At 46.5% G+C, this 24791-nt stretch overlaps 2 protein-coding genes and 1 pseudogene across 2 annotated transcripts; all 3 read left to right on the top strand.

Annotated features, from left to right (window-relative positions):
* Nucleotides 1-340: 340 nt before the first annotated feature.
* On the top strand, nt 341-2797 carry LOC140403747 (ferritin, middle subunit-like). Its single transcript, XM_072491909.1, has 4 exons — nt 341-500; nt 1218-1364; nt 1624-1749; nt 2560-2797. The coding sequence occupies exons 1-4, from the start codon at nt 399-401 to the stop codon at nt 2713-2715; spliced, it is 531 nt and encodes a 176-aa protein (XP_072348010.1). The 5' UTR covers nt 341-398; the 3' UTR covers nt 2716-2797.
* Nucleotides 2798-7306: 4509 nt separating this feature from the next.
* LOC140403748 (ferritin, middle subunit-like) lies at nt 7307-10105 on the top strand. Its single transcript, XM_072491910.1, has 4 exons — nt 7307-7469; nt 8851-8997; nt 9315-9440; nt 9797-10105. Exons 1-4 carry the CDS (start codon nt 7368-7370, stop codon nt 9950-9952), a joined length of 531 nt encoding a protein of 176 aa, XP_072348011.1. The 5' UTR covers nt 7307-7367; the 3' UTR covers nt 9953-10105.
* Nucleotides 10106-20154: 10049 nt separating this feature from the next.
* LOC140403749 (ferritin heavy chain-like) lies at nt 20155-22727 on the top strand (annotated as a pseudogene).
* Nucleotides 22728-24791: the final 2064 nt, after the last annotated feature.

Genomic DNA, 24791 nt, shown 5'->3' on the forward strand with positions numbered 1-24791 from the left:
CTAATACCTCAACTCAAAGGTCAAAATGAGCTTTTCAGAGTGTTGGAATTTTCAGATGGAGACTGAGGTCAAAGATCAATCAGTATTTCTATCTTGGTTGAGTTTCATTCACATGAGCTTCTCTTTGAACATTCCGATTGGTTCCTGGGTCCCAAATCATCTCCTGTGCTGATTGGAATCCACATTGGAGAAGGCAGCTGATTGATTGGTCAACAAGAGTGTTTGGCCATCGTTGATGATGTAATTTCCTGCTCAATTAAATCACTTTGCTGCCTGGAGTATAAATCCAAGTTATTTGGCTGTGAGGATTTAGCTACAGTTAGTGTTGATCTTGAAGTTGTGATAGGACGTTTGTGTTTTGGTGGCTGTCAGGTCAAAGAATAATCCCCAGCCATAAAATGGATTCCCAAGTTTGTCAAAACTATCACCAGGATTGTGAAGCAGCTGTCAACAAGCAGATTAACGTGGAGCTCACTGCCTCCTACCTTTATCTTTCTTTGGTGAGTTTTCTCTTTATGGAATTTAAAATAAAGTCTATTATGTTTAAATAAATTCTTTCCCTGTTTCAACCTCACTTGACTTAGTACCTGTTTTGTTGCTACTATAACTAAATGTCCATCTAACCTACTTATATGTAGTAATGTTACTGCAAGGGTGGGGCTGTGTACTGTTGCCCAATCTCCACTGGTATATGAAATACTTGCCAGTGTGATACACGAGAGAGCAAAATGTGTTCTTAATGAATAAGTGTTTGAATATTAAATCTGTGACTGGGATTTGCTGCTGACCCCTGTCAACTCAATGGAATTATTGACTATTTCAGATGGGAGTTGAGTCAACAGCAATGTGGGAATGGAGTCACCTGTAGGCCGCACTGGATATAGGCAGCAACTTTCATTCATGAACCAGTTAGGTTTTCTATAATTGGACAGTTTTTCATGGTCACTTTTATCTGACACTAGCTTTACTTCCAGATGTTCATGGACTGCCTGAGAATTGAACATGTGTTCTCTAGGTGACTTTTCTCGTCCTCAAAATTGTACTTGCAAATATTCTCATTGAATGGTCCCAATTCTGTTCAATTTACCTGAGGGCAGAGAGACGTAACTTCATATTGAAGAGCCTGTTTTATTTAGAGCTGGAAGAGGATTTGTACTTGAGGACCACAGTTGGGCTGAGTGGTGTGGTTAAATGAAATTTGGTATCTTCTCTTCCAGATGTCCTTCTTTGACCGGGACGATGTTGCTCTCCGCAGTTTCTCCCAGTTCTTCAAACATCAGTCCCAGGAGAAGCAGGAACACGCGGAGAAGCTGATGAAATTCCAGAATCAACGTGGAGGCCGCATCCTCCTACAAGATGTGAAGGTTGGAGTGGGGAAGGGAGGAATGACTGCTTGATGATGTGGCTTCAATCACATTGATGGAATTTTCAACTCTTGATTGGAGCATGTGTTTCTTTAGTCAGTTTCTGATCTCTAAACAATTAGCTCCATATACAGGTCAATGTCTTGGTCTCACTGTGTGGGGCTGAAATGTACCCTGTGTACAAGGAGTTTTTGAATTGTGTCCTGTAGTGCTGCACTAACATGTTCTGAAATAACTGGCCTGTCTTTCTCCATTGTAGAAACCTGAGCGGGATGAGTGGGGCAACAGTCTCCAGGCAATGCAGGTTGCCCTGGATCTGGAGAAGAATGTGAACCAGAGTTTGCTGGATCTTCACCAACTCGCTACCACCCAGACTGACCCTCATGTAAGCTTCACTTCATCGTAATTCTGATCACTGGTAGACTTTGTATTGTTTCATTGCATTTGACAGGATCAACCAATGTTATCAATTGGGGACCCAACTTGGCCTGAAACCCCCCATTCTGTGTAGCTGTGGCCTAGATGTGAAGTGAAAACACTGCTAAAATCATTCCTGTCCTGTTTGCAAAACATTCCTGACCTGCTGTATCTCGAGCATACTTCAAAATAAGGAGGGACAAACTCTCTGCATCTATCATGTAAAACCCCCTGAGAATCCCATGTCTCAATAAGGTCACTTAATCTTCAAAATTTCAATGAGTACAGACTCAACACCTCCTGAAGAAAATTCCTCCATGCCCAGGCTCAACTCCTTCATTCAACCCTGTGAACCTCTTCTGGACTGCCTCCATTGCCAGTATATCTTTACTTGGATAAGGGGACTGAGTATTCTACTGGACTTCCCACTCCATTCCCTTTGCAAGAAAGTCAACATTCCATTTGTCTTCCCAATTATCTGTTGAACTTGCATGCTAGCTTGTGATTTATTTTTTGATCATTATGACCCCCAAATACCTCTGCTGCAATTTTCTGTAGTCTTTCTCCATTTAAATACCCTGCTCCTTTGCCCTTCCTTCCTTCTGCACAGTTTTTGCCCACTCACTTAACCTGCCTAAATCCTACTGTAGACTGTCATCTTCACCACTGCCTTCCCACCTAATTCTGAAGGCAATCTCCCTCAGAACAATGGGTGTGAAGAGAATTGGTTGCAGAGGAACTGATCTTCCTGTTTTTGACTCTCTCCTTTCTCCTCCAGCTGTGTGACTTTCTGGAGACTCACTATTTGGACGAGCAGGTCAAGGCCATCAAGAGACTTGGCGACTACATCACCAACCTGAAGCGGCTGGGAGCTCCTGAGAATGGGATGGGAGAGTACCTGTTTGACAAGCTCTCGCTGGAGGACAGCAGCTAGTGTCACATCCAGGATTGGAGGAAGGACTTGCAGCAAAGAATTGTTACCCTACAATTAAATTAATAAAAAAATCTTTCACTGATTTTGTCTATTGCCCATCATTCAATACTTCTCTCTTTAATGTGACATCTTCAGTGCTCAATTGCTTGACAGTTGTCAGGTACATTACTGACTTAATAGTGATTAGACTGTGGATCGTCCTCCTTCCTTCAGCTCTGGTTTGTCCAGGCCTCTACTTGTGTGGTAACGTATCTGGATCTTATGATGACCCAGAGCTGCAATCATCCACAACAAAGTTGGTTTTCATTAAGGGGTAATTTAGTGTAGCCACTCCACCTACCCTGTACATCTTTGGGTTGTGGGTGTGGAACCGACGCAGACACTGGGAGAATGTGCAAACTCCACGCGGACAGTGACCTGGGGCTGGGATTAACCCTAGATTCTCGGCACTGTGCAATCAGAGTTTTGAGGTAACTGCAGGCAGGGTGGTGCAAAGGTTTGTTGGAGATATTGGTGTCTTCACACCAAAATACAAATGCCTCTAAAGGCACAGCTGATGCTCTTATGGAGAGCAGATCTGTATGCAAAAATATATTCCGCTATTTTAGGGGGCAAAGGCAGAGTAAGTTCATTCTTCGAATTACCATGTCACATCCACCCTCCATTGGTTCCATTGCTTTTCCTCCTTGGGTTTAAAACATACAGCTCCACTGTTGGGCTTCAGGTCTAACATGGGCAAGGAAACCTCCTGTCACATCCAGCCATGAATGGTGGTGGGCCATTGAACAGCTCACTAGAGGAGGAGGCTCCACAAATAACTCCATCCTCTATGATGGAGGTGCCCAGCACATCTGTGCAAAAGACAAGGCTGAAGCATTCATAATAGTCTTCAGCTAGAAGTGTCAGGTGGATGACCCATCCCAATTTCCTCTGGAGGTCCCCACTGTCACATATCAGTCTTCAGCAATTAGATCGCTCTACGTGATATCAAGAAATAGCTGAAGGCACTGGATACTGCAAAAACTATGGGCCCTGACAATATTCCAGCAATAATACTGAAGATTTATGCTCCAGAAATTGCCGCCCCCCCCCTAGCCAAGCTGTTCCAGTACCGCTACAACACTGGCATCCACCCAGCAATGTGGAAAATTGTCCCGGTGTGTCCTGTACACAAAGCAGGACACATCCAACTGGACTATTACAGTCCTATCAGTCTGCTCTCAATCGTCAGTAAAGTGATGAAAGGAGTTATAAACAGAGCTATCAAGCGGCACTTACTCAGCAAAAACCTACGCACTGATGCTCAGTTTAGGTTCTGCAATGAGTCACTGAGCTCCTGACCTCATTATAACCTTGCTTCAAACATGGATAAAGAGCTGAACTCCAGAGGTGAGGTGAGAGTGACTGCCCTTGACATCAAGGCAGCATTTGACCGAGAATGGCATTAAAGAGCCCTAGCTAAACTGGAGTCAATGGGAATCAGGGGGAAAACCCTCCGCTGGTTGGAGTCATACTTGACACAAAGGATGATGGTTGTGGTGGTTGGAGATCAATCATCTCAGAACCGGAACATTACTGCAGGAGTTCCTTTAGTCTCCTAAACCCAGCCAATTTCAACTGCTTCATCAATGATCTTCCTTCCAACATCAGGTCAGAGGTGGGGATGTTTGCTGATGATTGCACAATGGTTAGCACATTTGCAATCATTTCCAACTCCTCAGACCCTGAAGCGGTCCATGTACAACTACAGCAAGACCTGGACAATGTCCAGGCTTGGGCTGACAAGTAACATTCGTGCCACTCAAGTGCCAGGCAATGACCATCTCCAAAAGAGATATTCAAACCATCGCTCCTTGACATTCAGTGGCACATCCCCCACAATTCCCAATTGTCAACATCCTGGGGGCAACCATTGACCAGAAACTGAACTGGACCAGCCATATAAATACTGTGGCTACAAGAGCAGGTCAGAGGCTAGAAATCCTGTGGTGAGTAACTCACCTCCTGACTGCCCAAAGCCTGTCCAACATCAACAAAGCACAAGTCAAGGGTGTGATGGAATACTCCTCATTGCCTGGATGAGTGCAGCTCCAATAAAACTCAAGGACCTCAACATCGTCCAGGACAAAGCAGCTCATTTAATTGACACCCCTTCCACAAACATTCAACCCACCACCACCGACACAGTGGCAGCCGTGTGTACCATCTACAAGAAGCACTGCAGGAACTCACCAATGTTCCTTTGGCAGCACCTTCCAAACCGACGGCCGCTACCATCTAGAAAGACAAGGGCAGCAGATACCTGGGAATCCCACCACCTGGAGGCTCCCCTCCATCTCACTCACCACCCAGACTTGGAAATATCTTGGTCGTTCCTTCACTGTCACTGGGTCAAAGTCTGCGAACCCTTCCCTGTACACACTGTTGTACTGCGCCACATGGACTGCAGCGACTCAAGGCAGCTCACCACAACCTTCTCAAGGACAATTAGGCATGGTCAATAAATAAATAAGCTCACATCCCTTAAAAGTGCATTAAATAAAGAAATTCACCTTGCGGTTGCTGATCCTTGCTCAGTAAACAGCTGATGTGCATCTCAATCCATCTTGGGGAAAGCGTTCTGGCTGTAGGAATACATTGGGGGGTGTCCCTTTGTGGCTCTGTGCTATTTAACTATTCCACCCACCCGCTACCCCACCTTGCTGAACAACATCAAGATTTCATATCAACTAGTTCTGGAATTTGACCTCAAAGTTATCCTTGGAATTGACACTGGCCTGAGCGGAGTTGTATTATGGTCTGCCTCCAATGCCACCTCTGTTGGTGCAGTCAACATGTAGGAAACTGGTGGCCTGAAAATTACACGCCGATATTACTGGGCAAATACCTCTGCCCCTTGAGGGTTAGGAGGGAGCTGCCATCTTGCGTTGCTGAAGTCCACGTGTTAAAGGTGCTTCCTCAATTCTGTCAGATAGATGCCTCCAGGATTTTGGCCCAGCGATGATGAAGGAACGGCAATGTATCTCCGAGTCAGGATAGTGTGTGACTCGGAGGGGAATCCTGGAGGTGACGGTGTCCCTAAGCACCTGATTTCTTTGTCTCCCAAAGAGCTGGGGGTCTTGGGTTGGGGAGGGCCAGTCAGAGAATGCATTGTTCCAGTGCATCATGTTGTTAACACCCACTGCTGCCTCGGTGGAGGAAATGGGCCTTTCACCTGACCTTTGGTTTTATCCTCCAAAAAATCCACTTACGTTAACCAGTTGATGCCTTCATTGAAGTACCGAATGAACATGATCTTAAAGTATTGTGGAGTACTTCCAACTCCTCAGTCTACCAGGCATTTTAAACAACTATTGACCAAAGGTAACTTTCTCCCACAGATCCATCTGCAAAACCTTTGCCCCTACACAATAGCTGAATGATTATCTTCAATCCTTGAGTGCCACACAGGCCACAGTCCATTATTGAAGGCTGTTTCAGTTTATTTTATTTAACACCATCCACTGTGGGGTAGGAAGAGGCTTAGGTGGAGGGTGAATCTTGGCCAGGTTCGATTCTCGGCTTGGGTCACTGTCTGTGTGGAGTCTGCACGTTCTCCCCGTGTCTGCGTGGGTTTCCTCCGGGTGCTCCGGTTTCCTCCCACAATCCAAAGATGCAGGTTAGGTGGATTGGCCACGCTAAATTGGCCTTAGTGTCCAAAATTGCCCTTAGTATTGGGTGGGGTTACTGTGTTATGGGGATAGGGTGGAGCTGGAGGTTTGGCTTGGGTAGGGTGCTCTTTCAAAGAGCCGGTGCAGACTCGATGGGCCGAATGGCCTCCTTCTGCACTGTAAATTCCATGATTCTTTGCTGTCCTTTTTATGTAAACAATTCCGGAAAATACCTCGACCGAAACATTCTTGAGCGCGGATGGTTGTTGCAACAATTAATCACCAACTGGAGATAACACAATGGCAGCCACACACTATGCATCCAGTAAGTGGAAATTAGACATAGAGGCCTGAGGCCTACCATGTAGCCAGAGTTTTCAGCACTGGTTTTCAAACTGGACTTCCTGTGACCAGCATGAGTCTACAATGTCATTATCTGTCAATCTACCATCAGGTCCCGAGTTTGGCTGCCCCACGGCACTTTGCTTTGTACACTAATAGAAAACGATTTTCTGAAAAGAATTTCCAATGGGATTATCTTTTTCCTTCAGAAATTATGGAGGGAAAGATCCCTCAAAATTAACAAGCTAATTCTGTGATCAAGGTCTTAATACCTCCACTCAAAGATTAAAATGAGCTTTTCGAGTGTTGGCATTGTCAAATGGAGACTGAGCTCAAAGATCAATCGGTATTTCTATCATGGTTGAGTTTCCATTCACATGAGCTTCTCTTTGAACATTCTGATTGGGTCCTGGGTCCCAAATCATCTCCTGTGCTCTTTGGAATCTAATTGGACAAGTCAGCTGATTGATTGGTCAGCATGAGTGTTTGGCCATCATTGATTATGTCATTTCCTGCTAAATGACATTACCTTGAGGCCCTGGAGTATAAATCCAAGTTCTTTGGCAGGGAGGCTTTAGCTACAGTTCGTGTTCCTGAGTTTGTGATAGAGGTTTGTGTTTTGGTGGCTATCAGCTCAGAAGAATAAACCTCAATCATAAAATGGATTCCCAAGTTTGTCAAAACTATCACCAGGGTTGTGAAGCAGCTGTCAACAAGCAGATTAACCTGGAGCTCACTGCCTCCTACCTTTATCTTTCTTTGGTGAGTCTTGTCTTGATGGATTTAAAATAAAATGTGTTATGTTGAGATAAATTCTTGTCCTGTTTCAACCCAACCCAAGTTGACTTATTACTTATCCAGACTTGAAACATAGCATGTTCTCTCTCAGCAGATGTTGTCAGACCTGAGTTTTTCCAGGATTTTATTTTCAGGATCCAGCATCTGCAGTAATTTGCTTTTGGCCTTTGAATCGGTAACTGTTTATTGTGTTAATCACCAGACAAGACACCACCACTATAAAGCACACAGGGCATTAAGACTCTCCCTCTCTCTACAGGACACAGCTACTGAGATAGTTAGAGTGCACAAGCCAGTGAGCACCATCACCATGAGGAAGAGAGTTAGTCTGGTCAAGCCAGTACATCAGTTAGATTGATAGAGTGTCAACTCACAGCAGACTATGTACAGCAATCAGGAAGTTCAATAAAACAGTGTTGGACCATCTCCTGTGTCAGAAGCCTGTTTCTAGTTTCACTGCATCCAGTTGAAGTCAACGTTGAACCAACTTAACACATCAGTAACAACACCTAACCTTTTTGGATAGAAGGGCAATTTAGTGTGGCCAATCCAAATTCCCCTGGTATGGGAACTGGCTGCTAGAGTGATATACACCAAGCAGAAATGTTCATGAGAGCTAATCTTTGAACATTTATTCATCTGTGACTGCATTTACTGCTTGCCACAACTGATTGCTGACTCACCTGAAATAGTCATTGTGGTTTGAGTGACTGCATTGCCACACTGTGTATAGACAGCAGCTTTCATTAATGACCCAGTTGAGATTCTAATAATTTGGACCGGTTTTAAGGGTCATTTTTTTTAACCTCTCTCCAGCTTTATTTCCAGATGTTCTCTGCCTGAGAATTGAACATGTTCTCTGGGTGACCTGTCCCATAACAATCATCTTATCACAGTTAAAAGATACTCTGAAATGGAAATTGTAGCAATTTATTTGTTGTTGACTGCTCTCCCAATGGAAGTCCTTGCATTTTCTGGGTGAAATGAGACTCTTCCATCAGAAGTGATATTTTTAATTATTTTCATGGTAAATAAATAATATTGCAAATGTGTAACATTCAGTTTTGTTTCTGGCAGTCTGTTGACTCCTGGTTAGCAATACTTGAATTGATTAGATGCTAAACAAATGGAAAATGCTCGAGTAATCTATTCCTAAACTGGAGTTGTTACTCCCTCCAAATGGTACTTGTATATTGGATGGTCATTGGTCCCATAGCCGAATCCTCACAATCATGGACCATTCAAGAGAACTGAGGAAGGCAAATAGAATACTTTTAGATTGGTTAGAAAGCTGGCGGGGGGCCTGAATGATGTGGTTAATGGGATCTGTGTTGTTCCCTTCCAGATGTCTTTCTTTGACCGGGACGATGTGGCTCTCAACAATTTCTCCCAGTTCTTCAAACATCAGTCCCAGGAGAAGCAGCAACATGCGGAGAAGCTGATGAAATTCCAAAATCAACGTGGAGGCCGCATCCTCCTACAAGATGTCAAGGTTGGAATTGTGGGGAAATGGTGGCTTCAATTGATTAGACTGACAGGATGATCCAATCCTAGAGGGGGAGGGAGAAGTTTCTTTACAGCTTCACCTGTCTCTTATCTCACTACATGGACTACATGGCTAATGTAGAATGTCTTGATCCTGCTACATGTACTCTGATGCACAAGGCATTTTGATTTGTTTCTGCATCGTATTCCCATGGCATTGCCCCAAAACTAATGTTTTCCTGAACTTCTGAGGGTGTAAATGATGTGATGCAAGCACCCTGAAATAACTCCCTGAGATAACTGTCCTATCTTTCTCCATTGTAGAAACCAGAGAGGGATGAGTGGGGCAACAGTCTCCAGGCAATGCAGGTTGCCCTGGATCTGGAGAAGAATGTGAACCAGAGTTTGCTGGATCTTCACCAACTTGCCACCACCCAGACTGACCCTCATGTAAGCTTCACTTCTTCATAAATCACTGGTAGGCTTTTGTACTGTCTTGCTTGTGGCCTGTGGGATCTTGCTCTGCACCAGATGGACGCTGCATGCCCTACATCTCCACAATGACTTCACTTCAAACATGGATTGGATGGTGTAGTTCTTTGGGATGTAACAGAATATTACCGCCCTGCTTAAATGTTCCTGGCTTACTAACATTCCAAAATAACAGATTTATGAAGTTCTTTTGAGATGGTTTGTGTGGCACAATGAAGTGAAACACAAATCATCTCCTTGAACATTGGGTGTGAAGAGAATTAGCTGATCTCCACGTTTATGACTCTCTCTCTCCATATTTCTTTCTCTTCCAGCTGTGTGACTTTCTGGAGACTCACTATTTGGATGAGCAGGTCAAGGTCATCAAGCGACTTGGCGACTACATCACCAACCTGAAGCGGCTGGGAGCTCCTGAGAATGGGATGGGAGAGTACCTGTTTGACAAGCTCTCGCTGGAGGACAGCAGTTAGTCACATCCAGGATTTGATTTGTAGATGTCTTGGCTGCTGTGATGTGCATTTCCAACTCCACCTGGACCATTTGGCTTTCTCCAAAAGGAATGAATTTGTAGCAAAGAATTGTAATATTGATTGAATTGAAATAAAAAAAGCTTGACACCTTAAGCACTCAACAGCTGTTTCAAAATTAGTCTGGAACAATACTGACTTGTCAAATTACATTAGTGGACTGTGGATCATCTTCCACTGGACTCCTTCAGGTCGGAGAGGGTGGTGAACTGATGTCTAGGCTTTTACTTGCCTGCTGACTTCTCCTGATCCTCCTTGTGATCACCCAGGAGCCAGTCCTCCACAACAAGAGGTCAAGTTGGTGTGAGAGGAGATAACTGCAGTTGGGATGGTGTGACAGTTTGGTGGATCAGTATGATGTCTTATCACAAGTCAAACTAAAAATACCTCCAGGCTACAGCTGATGCTTGGGAACAGCTTGGTCTTCCTATCTAGCCACAGGATGTTTCATCAAGTTTATGCACGAACATGTTACAAGCACACCTATCTAGTTTTGTTCTGGAAACCAGCCCACATCTTGGAATCCATATGCCTCTAGAGATCAGAGAGCTGGAGGGTGAAAAGTGTTTAATTGTAACATCCTGATGGGAAGGACTAGTGCCTGTTATTTTATTTTTTTCTTGTTTAACTTTCATTGTGCTATTGTAGGGGTTGTTTATGACTTGAGTGTTTGCTTATGTAGGGCTGATCTGGGGAAGTGGGGTGGGTTGGGGGAGGGGTGACTGGGAACAATGGGTGGGAGACGTGCTGGCGCCGAGGCTGGGAGCCCCAGGCTAGCTGAGTGTGGCTAGTCAACGGTAGCCGGGGGGTGGTGGGGGGTGGGGGGGGGGTGTGCATATCGTTAGATTGGAGCAGGGGTTAGGTGATAAGATGGTGTTGCTGGGGGGGAGAAGGGGAAGGGAAAGTTGTTCTGCTGACGGGGATGGAAACTGGGCATGGCAACAGTGAGGAGGTCATGGGTGGAGCCGGTCAGGAGGCGGGCCAGCTGAAGCGCGACACATGGCTGGGAGGCTGGCCAAGGAAACTAGATGGCTGATCAGCAAAGGGGGGGGGGGGGGGTGAAGTGCCCCTCAACCAGGCTGATCACCTGGAATGTTAGAGGGTTAAACAAGCCAGTGAAGAGGGCGTGTGTTTGTGCATCTGCGGGTTCTGAAGGTGGACGTAGTCTTGCTGCAGGAAATGCACCTGAAAGTGGCAGACCAGGTTAGGTTAAGGAAGGGCTGGGTCAGTCAGGTCTTTTATTCGGGGCTTGATTCTAAGGCGAGGGGGGTTGCGATCCTGATTAATAAAAGGGTACAATTAGAGGCGGAGGGCACAGTCGTGGCAGGTTCGTTATGGTGAGGGGTAAGCTCGAAGGGGTGAGAGGAGTCCTGGTCAGTGTGTACGCCCCTAATTGGGATGATGTGGATTTTATTAGGAGGATGCTAGGGAAGATCCCCGACTTGGACGCGTGTAAGCTGATGATGAGCGGGGACTTTAATACAGGCCTGGACCGGGCATGCTCAAGAACGGGCAGGTTGCCGGCGATGGCAAAGGAACTGAGAGGGTTCATGGAGCAAACTGGGGGAGCAGATCCGTGGAGATTTAGCCAGCCGACGGCGAGGGAGCTTTCGTACTACTCCCACATCCACAAGGTGTATTCCCGAATTGACTACTTTGTTGTGAGTAGGGACCTGCTGGCCGGAATGATGGGGGCAGAATATTCGGCAATTGCCATATCAGACCATGCTCTGCACTGGGTAGACCTGCAGTTTTGTAAGGACAGCTTTCAGCGCCCACCATGGAGGCTGGAAGCTGGACGACTCGCGGACGAGGCGGTGTGTGAGAGGCTGAGGAAATGCATGCAGAATTACCTGCAGGTGAACGATACTGGAGAAGTCTCGGCAGCGGTGCTCTGGGAGGCACTGAAGGCAGTGGTGAGAGGTGAGCTGATTTCAATCCGGGCGTACAGGGACAGGGCAGAGACGGACCGACTAATTAAGGAAATTCTATGGACGGACAGGAGTTACACGGAATCCCCGAGGCCAGAGTTACTCAGGAAACTGTGGTGATGTGCATCAATGTAAATACATGTAGGCTAGCTCGATACTAGAGGGAGCACCAGAGACATCACACACACACACTCAACCAATAGATCAGTTAGATAGGACACGACCAATGGACATTCACGATACACACAGGTGACACGACCACAGGAGGGCATTGCACCAACCCATATATAAAGGACACCACACGCATGATCTGCCTCTTTCCAGTGGAGACAGTCAGTGAGTAGAGACACCGGGTTGATTCAATATCACTCCCACCACGTGGATTGCAGCAACTGGTTAGTCAGTCTGGGTAGCTATAGTAGGATTAGCAGTAGTGTCGAACCCGAGTAATAGAAGTGTAAATAGTTTAATAAACGTGTTGAAGTTATCTCCACGTCTGAACCTTCCTTTGTCAAGTGCACCACAAGGAAGCCGCTTATGTTACACCTAGAACATAACAAATCAGAAACGACAGAGGCTGCAGGCCGAATTTGGGGTGCTGACTACAGGCAAGACTGTAGAACAGCTTAGAAAGGTAAAAGGCAAGATTTATGAGCATGAGGAGAAGGCCTGTAGAATGCGTGCGCAACAACTAAGGAAGAGGGAAGCGGCTAGGGAAATAGGGAGGGTAGTGGATGGGGAACGTAATCTAGTGGGTGACCCGGCATAGCTGAACAAGGTCTTTGGGGACTTTTATAGGAAGCTGTACACTTCGGAACCACCCGGGGGACCGGGGGGGATGAGGCGATTCCTGGACGGACTGACCTTCCCAAGAGTGGGGAGGGGGTTGGTGGACGGACTGGGGGCCCTGGTCAGGGTCGAAGAGGTATTGGGGGGCCTGAAGGTCATGCAGTCGGGTAAAGCCCAGGGGCCGGACGGGTATCCGGTGGAGTTTTACAAAACATTTGCCGGGATAGTGGGGCCGGTGCTGGTCAGGTTCTTTAACGAGGCAAGAGACAGAGGGAGTTTATCCCTGACGATGTCGCAGGCCACCCTCTCACTCATTCTGAAATGGGATAAGGACTCGGAGGCTTGTGGGTCACACAGGCCGATCTCTTTGATCAACGTAGACAGCAAGTTACTGGCCAAGATTTTGGAGACCAGAATTGAGGACTGTGTACCGGATGTAATTGGGGAGGACCAAACCGGGTTTGTAAAGGGGAGGCAGCTGGTGGCCAACCTAAGAAGGCTGCTCAACGTGATTATGATGCCCCCGGAGAATAGGGAAATAGAGATAGCCATGGACGCTGGAACGGCTTTTGACCGGGTCGAGTGGGAGTATCTGTGGGAGGTACTAGGACGGTTCGGGTTCGGGGTGGGGTTCATCGACTGGGTTAGGCTATTGTATCAGGCCCCGGAGGCGAGTGTAAGGATGAACAGGACGACATTGGACTACCTTAGACTGCACCGTGGGACAAGACAGGGCTGCCCTCTCTCCCCACTGCTGTTTGCGCTGGCCATAGAGCCGCTGGCAATTGCACTCAGAGCTTCTAGGGGTTGGAAAGGGCTGGTCCGGGGGGGAGTGGAACATAGAGTCTCGTTATACACAGATGATCTGCTGTTATATGTATCGGACCCAATGGTGGGGACGGACGGTATTATGGCAACCCTGAGGGAATTTGGCCGGTTCTCCGGATACAAACTGAACATGGCTAAGAGCGAGTTGTTTGTAATTCAGGCGAGGGGGGCAGGGGAGTGGGCTGAATGGGTTGCCGTTCAGGCTAGTGGGGGAGAGTTTCCGATATTTGGGGATTCAGGTGGCACCGGACTGGGGCAAGTTGCATAAGCTCAACCTGTCCTGACTGGTGGAACGAGTGAGGGAGGAGGTCCGGAGGTGGGATACACTCCCGCTGTCATTGGCGGGGGGGGGGTGCAGACTGTTAAGATGACGATTCTCCCGCGGTTCTTGTTTGTTTTTCAGTGTCTCCCCATCTTTATCCCGCAGTCCTTCTTTAAGAGGCTGAATAAAATTATTCTGGGATTTGTATGGGCAGGGAAGTAACCGCGGGTGAAGAGGGTGATGCTTGAAAGGAACAGAGGAGAAGGGGGGCTGGCGTTGCCGAACTTCAGCAACTATTACTGGGCGGCCAACATAGCGATGATGAGGAAATGGATGGTGGGTGCGGGGTCAGATTGGGAGCGGATGGAGGCTGCTTCGTGCAGGGGCACTAGCTTAGCAGCCCTGGTCACGGCGCCTCAGCCGCTTCCGCCGGCACGGTACTCCACCAGCCCGATAGTGGTGGCGGCTCTTCGGATCTGGGGCCAGTGGAGGAGGCATGTAGGGGAGGTAAGAGCATCGATGTGGACCCCAATCTGCAGCAACCACCGATTTGCCCCGGGGAACATGGATGGGGGGTATCGACTGTGGAGGAGGGCGGGGATTGTGAGGATGGAGGATCTGTTCCTGGAAGGGAGCTTTCCGAGCATGAGGGCGCTGGAGGAGAAGTTTGGCGAGAGGGAACGACTTTAGATACTTACAGGTGCGGGATTTTGTACGCAGACTGGTGCCGTCCTTCCCACATCGCCCGCCGAAGGGGAGGCAGAGGACAGGGTAGTTTCTAGGGGAGAGGTGGGAGAGGGTAGAGTCTCAGACGTCTACAAGGAGCTAATGGGAGCTGAGGATACGCAGACCGAGGACCTGAAGCTTAAGTGGGAAGAGGAGCTCGGGGGGGAGATGGAGGACGGTATCTGGGCAGAAGCCCTGAGCAGAGTAAACACGACCGCAACATGCGCCAGGCTCAGCCTGATCCAGTTTAAGGTCGTGCACCGGGCCCACATGACGGTGGCCCAGATGAGCAGATTCTTCGGGCTGGAGGACAAGTGTGCTAGATGCGCCGGAGGGCCGGCTAACCATGTACACATGTTCTGGTCGTGCCCTAAACTCAGGGGGTACTGGCAGGGATTCGCAGATGTCATGTCCCGCGTATTGAAAACTGGGGGTGGTAATGAGCCCGGAGGTGGCAACCTTTGGGGTTTCGGAGGACCCGGGAGTCCAGGAAGAAGAGAGAGAGGCCAACGTTCTGGCCTTTGCTTCCCTGGTAGCCCGGCGACGAATACTGTTAGCAAGGAGGGACTCAAAGCCCGCGAGGGCTGAGGTATGGCTATCGGACATGGCAAGCTTTCTTGGCCTAGAGAAAGTCAAGTTCGCCTTGAGAGGGTTACTAGGGTTCGCCCGAAGGTGGCAGCCATTTATTGACTTCTTCGCAGAGGAGTAAGCGTCAGCCGGGGGGGGGGGGGGGGGGGGGGGGGGGGGGGGAATCGGGTAGAGTAGGGGGATATTGATGCAGGTCCGTGCTGAACAGAGCCGTGGTTTGCACTATGTTTAATTTGTGTCTTGACTTCTTTTTATTTGTACTGTACAATGTCACTTTTTCTATATGCCTAAAATACCTCAATAAAATTGTTTGTTAAAAAAAAATTGTAACATCCTGACAGGCAACCACCAGATGGATTAACAAATGAAACTATACACTGAGCAAGATAAAAGTGCATGTGATCCAATACTCTAAGCTCCTATTGACCTGGCAACCACCATTCTGCCCCAGGGTTCACATGCTCTGTCCCCATTGGCTGATTGTATCACATGACCCTCCAGGGACCTGCCCCCTTATAAAAAAACTACTACATCCCTTTATCTCCCCCCCCCCCCCAACAATAAGACCCAGACTAACATTAATAACAGAGGAATTGGCTCTCAAAGCAGTCTCTTGTAGTATCAGTCCATAAGGAAACTTCTTAATCCTTTGAGAGTGACGCAACTCAACAATGGGTGCTTCAGGAGTAGCGGTGACTGGTGTTTGAGCCTCAAGAGTTTGACTGATTCTCGATAGGTGAATATGTCTCCTTCCAGGTAGTTTTCTCCGTTCCCCCAAAACAATACTAGGTTTGTCCTCTGGGCAGCTTGCTGTGGCTTTCCCTTCATTCGCATCCATCTGTCTGACAAGTCTACTAGGGCCAGGATGTCCCTATAGTTCGGTGTGTGCTTCTCGCAAGTGGTTCAGATGTAGTTTTTTTTAACCAGCTCCCTTGAACCTCTACCTTGTACGACACGGGACTTGTTTTGGCCACAACCCTTCCCGGGGGGCCCCATTTGGACCAGCACTGAAATTCTTGATGTAAACTAAATCACCCACGACAAATGTTGTTTCAACTATTTGTGGATCGTGGTGTCTTTTCTGCTCGGCTTGTTTAGCCTCCACCTTCCTCACCAAATTTGGAAATATATGGCCCATTTGTGTTCTAATGCGTCTGCCCATTAGCAGCTGGGTGGGCGTAGACCCTGTGGTGGTGTGAGGGGTAGCACGATACGGGAGTTGGAACTGGACTCCCATATCCAGTTAGTTGCAAAGAGGCCGGTGACTGCTTTTTCATGGCGGCCTTGGATGGCTTTTGCAGTCAGTCCATTTGAACCAGGGTGTGTGGTATTATAACTGTCAGAATTGCAAGGATTAATGAAATGCATAACTCAACCACTAGAGGGAGTTAGATGTACAAGTATATAAGGCTAAGCCCTACTGGAGAGAAGTGAAGGAGATAGCCAGAGAGCAGACTGAAGGAAAGATAGTGTGAGTGAGAGCGGATCATAGTTAATGTTATAGTGTAGAGATTAGTAGTAGATGAGTGCAGATTATATGTTTATTGCCAACTGTATATTATTTAGGGGTATGTGTCGAATTCAAATTAGTAGTGTTAAATTATAGCTTTGTGCAAGTTCAAGCTATTTTGTGGCCTTTGTGAACACTATGCCAACCATCCTGAATTTAGCAACACAAAGAACACCACAGGATGTTTGGGAGCAATTTGAATATGTTGGATGCCATTGCTCCTCGTAAAATGTTGGAATTCTTTACTTGTGAAAACAGTCCCGCCATCTGAGACCAGAACCTTGGGCAACCCTGGCGATGAATGTCTGTCGCACTTTCTCTACCGTCACATGAGGGTTGCAGATGGCAAGCGTTGCTGCATGTGCCACTGGCCACGTTGTTTGGCCAGATTCTCTCGGTGGATGTCCATCCCGGACCTCCACACGTAACTGCGTGCAAGCGCCTTTGTTTCTGTCATTCCCGGATGGGCGCAGCGTAGCTCCTGTAACAATAGCTTCCTCGCAGGGGTGGGAACGACAACCGTAGCTCTCCATTAATAATACACCACCTTTCGACTGAGCTCAACCTTTCTTATCTGAAAGGGCTGCAGCTATTCAGACTTGTTGTCATAATGCCAGCCGTGAAGGACCATTTGGTTGACTTGAGTTAATAAGGGGTCCTTTTTGATTCAACCCTTGACCTGCCTCACTGGCACTACTGGTGGAGGTGGTACACTCCGAGGTAGGGGGTGACGGCACATAGCATTCATATTTGGGTGCCCGGCCTGTGTTGAAACGTGTACACATGCGCTGCTAACCATAGAGCCCAGTGCTGGACCCTAGCTGAAGTTCTGGTGGGAATGGCCTTATCTTCCCCAACTAACCCCAACAGAGGATTGTAGTCGGTGACGACCATGAAATGGTGCCCATAGATGTATTGGTGGAACTTTTTGACTCCGAATATTACGGCCAGTTCCTCCTTTTCAATTTGGGAGTAAGCTTATTCAGCACTGGTCAAAAGTCCTCGAGTCGTAAGTGATCGGCCTCTCGGCACCACCTTATGGGCCAAAACCTGCCCTATTCTCTAAGGGGCGCGCGTCACAGGTAAGGATTATCTTTTTTGATGAGTCAAAGTGAACCACAAGACTGGATGACTGTAAACCTAATTTAACTTGTTCAAAAGCTTCTTTCCGATGCTCTTTTCCAATATCACCTCTGGTGCTTTTTGAATAGAGTGCCACCAATAGGGAAATTTGGGAATGAAGCTACCATAGTAGTTTACCATTCCTAAAACAGATTTCAATCCCGATGTATTTTTGGGGGCTGGTGCTACTTTAATCACTCTGATCTCCTCAATAGGACGTTTAACTTGGTGTTTACCCTGTCTCCCAAGTATATCATTCCTGAGTTTGGAACATACACTTTTCTCATTTCAGCCTCACTCTGGCCTTCTCAAATACTCTTTAAGACATCTTTGAGATTTGCTCGGTGCTCCTCTTCAGACTCGCCTATGATTAGTCTTGCGTAACTTGTCTTGGAAAACATCCTGATCATTTTTAAAACATCATGCAGGTTCCTTTAAAAGATGTCCAACCAATTTATTTTGACTTGGTGGAGCCAATCCCGACCCATCAGATTGGACCTTAGCACACCACCCAGCAACCCCCTCCCGCCCCCCCGTCCCCCCCCGACCCCTCCGCTACTATTAGAGGGAGTTGAGCTGGCCCGTCCGGTAGCTGACGGGCATTGTGGTCATTCCTAGGATATTTAAAGATTCTCCACCATACATGGCTAGCCTGGCCTTCACATACTTAACATTTTCGGGGCTGGTCCCCACCTTGCACATAATTTTATGTTTGCTCATCTACAACTGTAGCAGAGGCCCCTGTGTCCACCTCCATTCTAAGTGGCAAACCATTGACTACAATCATAATTGTGGCCTTGCCCATTTGATATTTAAACTGTGTACCTCAGCTTCATCATACTGTGTACTGAAGATGGAACTTGTTTTTTAATTCGCCCCCTGTGGGCTTTACTGAGTCTTCCATTTCCTCCTAATGTGCCCCCTTCTGCTGCAGGCATAACTGGTATTTCCCTGAATTTACCTTTTCCCCAGGGGTGATCACTCCCACACTAGATGCATTCTTGAAAACTCCTGGTCTGCAGACCAAATTCCCCATATCTCGACACTCTCTTATGGTCTGAGCCACTTTCCTCCACGGTTTCTGTACCATCACCTCTGGTACCACGACTGCCGGCGGCTTCCCGCCAAACCTGGTGGACCTTGCCTGCTTGGATGCTCTGAAACTCCATCGCCTTCCCCCCCGCCCCTCCTTTTTTGGTGTTTTCCATAGCTTGGGATACCTTTGATGCCATCTTTAAGGTAATTTCTGCCTTGGCTAGCAATTTATTTTGTATGGTCGTGTCGTTAACACCACAGACCAGCCTGTCTCTCAACATGTCATTGACAGCAGACCCAAATTCGGGTTGGTCGGCTACAGTACCACAGGAGCCAAAATGTGATACCATGTCAGCCAGGTCACACCAGGGTCCTCTGCATGTTACATCCACGCTCAATCGGCCACATTGCAATTTGTCCTCAAGTCATGTGTCAGAAACATGCTGCTGCCTTGTTGGGCTTTAATTATTCTCCTTACAATTGTCAATCGTAGAATCCCTTGAGTGCAGAAAGGGGCCACTTGGCCCGTCGGGTTTGTACCGACCCTCTCAAAGAGCACTCAACCCTATCCCAACAACCCCTTTTCCTAACCTACACATCCCTGGACACTACGGAGTAATTGATTCTGTCCAATCCACCTAACCTGCATATCTTTTGAACTGTGGGAGGAAACCGGAGCACCCGGAGGAAACCCACGCAGACACGGGGAGAACGTGCAGACTCCACGCAGACAGTGACCCAAAGCTGGAATTGAACCTGGGTCCCTGGTGCTGCGAGGCTGCAGTGCTAACCACTGTGACACAGGCCGCCCATTGCAGCTGATCTCAATCCATAACGGGAAAAACGTCCTGGCTGTAGGAATAAATTGGGGAAGCTCTCCCTATGTGGCTATTTTACTATTCCAACTACCCACCCTTCCCCACAATGTCATTATTTGTCAATCTGCCATCAGATCCCTCTGTTGGATGCACTCCAGCACTTTCTTTTGTACACCAATAGGAAAATGTTTCCTGTCAGCAACATCTCTAATTGGTCCAGCAATGTCTGTCATAAATTAGGGGGGAAATCCCTCAAAGTAACAAACTAAAGTAACTCTATGAGTCTGCACCATACCTCCACTCAAAGGTCAAAGAGTATTGGCATTTTCAGATGGAGACTGAGGTCAAAGATCAATCAGTATTTCTATCATGGTTGAGCTTCCATTCACATGAGCCTCATTCTGATTGGTTCCTGAGTCCAAATCATCTCCTGTGCTGATTGGAATCCAATTGGACAAGGCAGCTGATTGATTGGTCAACAAGTGTGTTTGACCATTGTTGATGATGCAATTTCCTGTTTGATGAAATCACTTTGTTGCCTGGAGTATAAATACAAGGCCTTTGATAGTGTGGTTTTTGCTGTAGTTAGTGTTGTTTAAAATGGATTCACAAGTTTGTCAAAACTATCACCAGGATTGTGAAGCAGCTGTCAACAAGCAGATTAACGTGGAGCTCACTGCCTCCTACCTTTATCTTTCTTTGGTGAGTTTTGCCTTTATGGATTTTAAATAAAGTTGTATGCGCTAGTATAAATTCTTGCCCCTATTTCAACCTTGGTACCTCTTTAAATATTGTTACTGTCTTAACAATGCCATCCAACCTAAGGCGGAGATTTGAATAGTAATGTCCAATCTCAACTGGTATGTGAACTGGTTGCTAGAGTAATGTGTAAAGAGCAAAAAGTGTTCTTGAATGAATCTTTAATTTAATGTGACTGGAATTTGTTGATTGCCCTGTAGTTGCAACATCTGAATGGAATTGTTGACTAATTCAGATGGGAGTTGAGTTGGCAGCAATGTGGGTATGGGAATAGAGTCACCTGTAGGCTGGCTGCACTGGGTATAGACAACAACTTTCAGTAATGAACCAGTTAGGATTTTAATCATTTTGACCAGTTTCATGCTCACTTTTATCTGACACCAGCTTTACTTGCAGATATTCTGACTGCGTGAATTCTCAGGCAATCTATTTTCTGGGTGACTGGTCCCATAATGTCATTAGTGTTGTGTATAAGATATCTCAAATGGAAATGGTAGCACTTTAACCAATATTGACTGCATTCCTAATGGAGGTCATGCCATTTTTTAGGAAGAAATGAGACTCTTCTGTTAGAAGTAACTTTTTTTTAAATTCCCATTTAAATGTGTATGTTCAATTTGATTTTTCTAGCAATCATATGCATTTTTTCTACTATTTCATTCATGCTTTGTTGAGTAGGTACTGGACCAATACAAAAGCTTGAATTTAATTCAATAAGAGCATTCTATGCCTCAACTGAAATAGTCTTTACCTGTTTATCAAAATGGTACTTCTTGCATCAACTAATCCTTCAAATTGGGTTACTGACTATTCAATAGAATAGAGGAAAGCAAAGAGAACTTCATATTGAATCAGCAGTTTGACTAGCAGAGGGGTTTACTGAATGGTGTGGTTTATGGAATTTGGGTTGTTCCCTTTCAGACGTCTTTCTTTGACCGGGACGATGTTGCCCTCAACAACTTCTCCCACTACTTCAAGCATCAGTCCCAGGAGAAGCAGGAACACGCGAGAAGCTGATGAAATTCCAGAATCAACGTGGAGGCCGCATCCTCCTACAGGATGTGAAGGTTGGAATTGGGGGGGGGGGGGGGGGGGGGGGGGGGGAAATGGTGGCTTCAATTGCGACGATCAAATAAGTGGGAAGGAGATGTTTCTTTATAACTTCACCAGTCTCTCTCTCTACATGACTACCTTGCACAGAACAATGTGTGAATCTTGCGACGTGCTGGCTGTACTCTTGTGTACTCTGCTCGAGGCATTTTGACTTGTTTGTGCAGCTTGGTCTGTAGCACTCCATTGGGAAGTGTTGACCTGATCCTGAAGGCCTCCTTAGTGTACAAGTGATATGATGCAAGCACCCTGAAATAACTGACCTGTCTTTCTCCATTGTAGAAACCAGAGAGGGATGAGTGGGGCAACAGTCTCCAGGCAATGCAGGTTGCCCTGGATCTGGAGAAGAATGTGAACCAGAGTTTGCTGGACCTTCACCAACTCGCCACCACCTGGACTGACCCTCATGTAAGCTTCACTTCATTGTAATTCTGTTAGACTTGAATCCCCACATTCTACTGTAGCCCATGGGCCTGGATGTGAAGTGAACAACATTTTCGGACTTGAATTTAAAAGCTGACAGTCCAGTGCAGGATCATCTGATCAGATGTTAAAAACTGAGACCCTCTGACTATACGGGTGGATGTACAAGACCCTGAGGCACATTGTCCCCATTGGCCTAATATCTAATCCTTGATCAACAGTACAAACCATCTGTCTTAGTCATTACATTGTTGTCTGTGGGATCTTGCTCTGCACCCACTGTTGCATGTCCTACCACTCTCGACGCTTCAAATATGGATTGGATGTAAAAGTTCTTTTGGACATAACAGAAAATTCCTGTCTAGTTATCGATTTCTCCTGACCTCCTGATATCCCAACCATATCTATGAAGTCCTTGTGAGATGGTTTGTGAGGCATAATTAAGTGAACACCAATTCTGTACAATGCAGAGAATGGATCTTCACATTTGAGTTTTCTCTTCCAGCTGTGTGACTTTCTGGAGACTCACTATTTGGACGAGCAAGTCCAGGCCATCAAGAGACTTGGCGACTACATCACCAACCTGAAGCGGCTGGGAGCTCCTGAGACTGGGATGGGAGAGTACCTGTTTGACAAGCTCTCGCTGGAGGACAGCAGTTAGTCATATCCAGGATCTAATTTGTAGATGGCATTGCCTGCTGTGTGATGTGCATTTCCAACTCCACCTGGACCAATTTGGCTGTCTCCAGGAAGAATGAACTTGTAGCAAAGAATTAAATTGTAATGTGGATTGAAATAAAAAAAATTATTTCCCTGATCTTGTCTATTGCCCATTATTCAGAGAATATTTCTCCCTTTAATTTGAAACCTTAGTACTTTAGCAAAACATTGCAGGAATGTTAATGGATTGCAATAGCAATGAGACTGTGGATTATCCACGTGAGTGAACAGATCTCCAGGCTTCTACATGCCTGCTGATCTGATAACCCAGATGTAACTTCAATTGGGCTAGTGCAAAGGTTTGGTGACGATATCCTTGTGATGTCTATTTTGTAAGTTGTAGCGAAGGACCAAAAAATGAACCAGACATGTTGGAAAAGGACATTCTATTTTAAATGGACAGATTGCTATACAAACCATGGACAAACAGGCAGTGAGTCAAGAAACGGCCCGATCTCAAAAGAGGGGCAGTTGAAATGCAAATCACTTGTTGCCTGGCCAGCCGGAAGCACAATACCTTAATGCGATAAGAATTAAAGTTGTCTCCAGTGACCATTGTCAAGATACCAAGGACATTGCAAGCTTTTGAAATGGCACTGATTAAAATCAAATTACATTATGACACCTTTTGATTGGGGAACTTAATCACTTCCATCCTGTCAACAATCCGAAAGGCTTCCTTTGTCCTGGAACTCACCTGTGGGAGGGGTCGGGTTTTGCCCTTAAAATGACAAGTCCTGAGGAATGGTTGGGAGAATTCTACTCTCCTGCCTGACGCACACTTCGCCTTGCTGAAAACAGACCAGGAGAACTGGAGGAGCAATAGCCGCAAGGACCAGCTAGCTTGGAAGAAGATCTAAAGAAATCTGTGCCAATGTTTTTGTTAAACTATCCTGTCCCTGGAGCGGTGAGTATATGCCTCCAGCTCACAGAAACCTCCCAATTAGTATAGTTTGTTGAGGTTTGGGGTGGGTGAGTGAATGTATCTGTGTTTGCGGGTGCTAAAGTAAATCTGTAAGCTAAGAATTTTCGATGTGCCGTTTAGTCTCTTGTTTTACACATAGCATTTCATAATCGGTGTGTGTGGGTTAATGAGTTGCGGAAGACTCCATTTCTCTTGAATAAATCAATTATTTTAAAACTACCATTATTGTGGTCTCACCTTCCTTTCACTGTCCACTCTGGAAGTCACAAAAATTGCCAGGACATAATCCTGTAGTCAAGGACCAGAAAACGCTTCGAATACGCTCACTCAAGAGAGGCTACTGGTCAGGAATAAACAGTGGTCCCTCTTTCTCTCTCTTGTGAAGTTGCACTAGTGGTGAAATGTCACCCGGAAGTGCCGCACAAGAGAGAGACACACCCACACACACGCGTAGGTGGCAGTCACAGTAACTGGTGTGGCATAAGGACAATCTCACTGGTTAGGTATAAACAGTGAGACGTGTCCCCCCTCTCTCTCTTGCGAAGCTGTCCCCAGTGCGACACTTCTGGGTCGTGGTTTCAACACCTGCAGGAGAGAGGCCCCCACAGTTATCTGTGACACCAATACCAGCCTGTTGTGGAGTAAAGGAAACCATTTTTTTTACAATTTGCATCAAATTAAAAATACTTCAAAGCAGCAACTGATGCACTATTGAGAGCAGTTCTCTGTGGATGTGAATGTTTCATTCGATTCCTACAAAAATGTACTTGAGCTTTTTTGGGGAAGGGAGTAAGTTCACTCATAGAGTTTTGTTCTTGGATTCCCTATGCATCGACAGTTTAAGCTGCTTTCAGATCAGAGGGCTGGAGGACACACCGTTTCCATAAAGTGCGACACGTGTCCAGTAAGTTGAATTGAGCTAATATCATGTCAACCATGTCAGAAACACCCTCCACTGGCTACTTTGTTCTTTTCCTAGTTCCTGTTTGACCTGAAGCCCAACATGGGCAAGGAAACCTCCTCCTGATTACCACATACATTAGCATTGCAGGAATGTTGCTGACTGACTTGTCAGATTACAACATGTTTGACAATGTCATCCAGACTCCAAACGTTAGCTCCCTTTTCTCTCTAGACGCTGTCAGACCTGCTGAGATTGTCCAGCATTTTCTGTTTTTTGTTTCCAATTCCAACATCTGCAGTAATTTGCGTTTAGCTTTAACCACGTACAATCCA

Source organism: Scyliorhinus torazame, chromosome 29 (genome assembly GCF_047496885.1).
Source record: "Scyliorhinus torazame isolate Kashiwa2021f chromosome 29, sScyTor2.1, whole genome shotgun sequence".
Taxonomy (NCBI): domain Eukaryota; kingdom Metazoa; phylum Chordata; class Chondrichthyes; order Carcharhiniformes; family Scyliorhinidae; genus Scyliorhinus; species Scyliorhinus torazame.

What these genes read in the sequence shown, in the direction of transcription:
- LOC140403747 (XM_072491909.1), top strand. Translation starts at nt 399, where the DNA reads ATGGATTCCCAAGTTTGTCAAAACTATCACCAGGATTGTGAAGCAGCT. An exon ending in CCTACCTTTATCTTTCTTTG is followed by an intron (nt 501 to 1,217) that starts GTGAGTTTTCTC and finishes CTTCTCTTCCAG; the next exon opens with ATGTCCTTCTTTGACCGGGA. An exon ending in TCCTCCTACAAGATGTGAAG is followed by an intron (nt 1,365 to 1,623) that starts GTTGGAGTGGGG and finishes TCTCCATTGTAG; the next exon opens with AAACCTGAGCGGGATGAGTG.
- LOC140403748 (XM_072491910.1), top strand. Translation starts at nt 7,368, where the DNA reads ATGGATTCCCAAGTTTGTCAAAACTATCACCAGGGTTGTGAAGCAGCT. An exon ending in CCTACCTTTATCTTTCTTTG is followed by an intron (nt 7,470 to 8,850) that starts GTGAGTCTTGTC and finishes GTTCCCTTCCAG; the next exon opens with ATGTCTTTCTTTGACCGGGA. An exon ending in TCCTCCTACAAGATGTCAAG is followed by an intron (nt 8,998 to 9,314) that starts GTTGGAATTGTG and finishes TCTCCATTGTAG; the next exon opens with AAACCAGAGAGGGATGAGTG.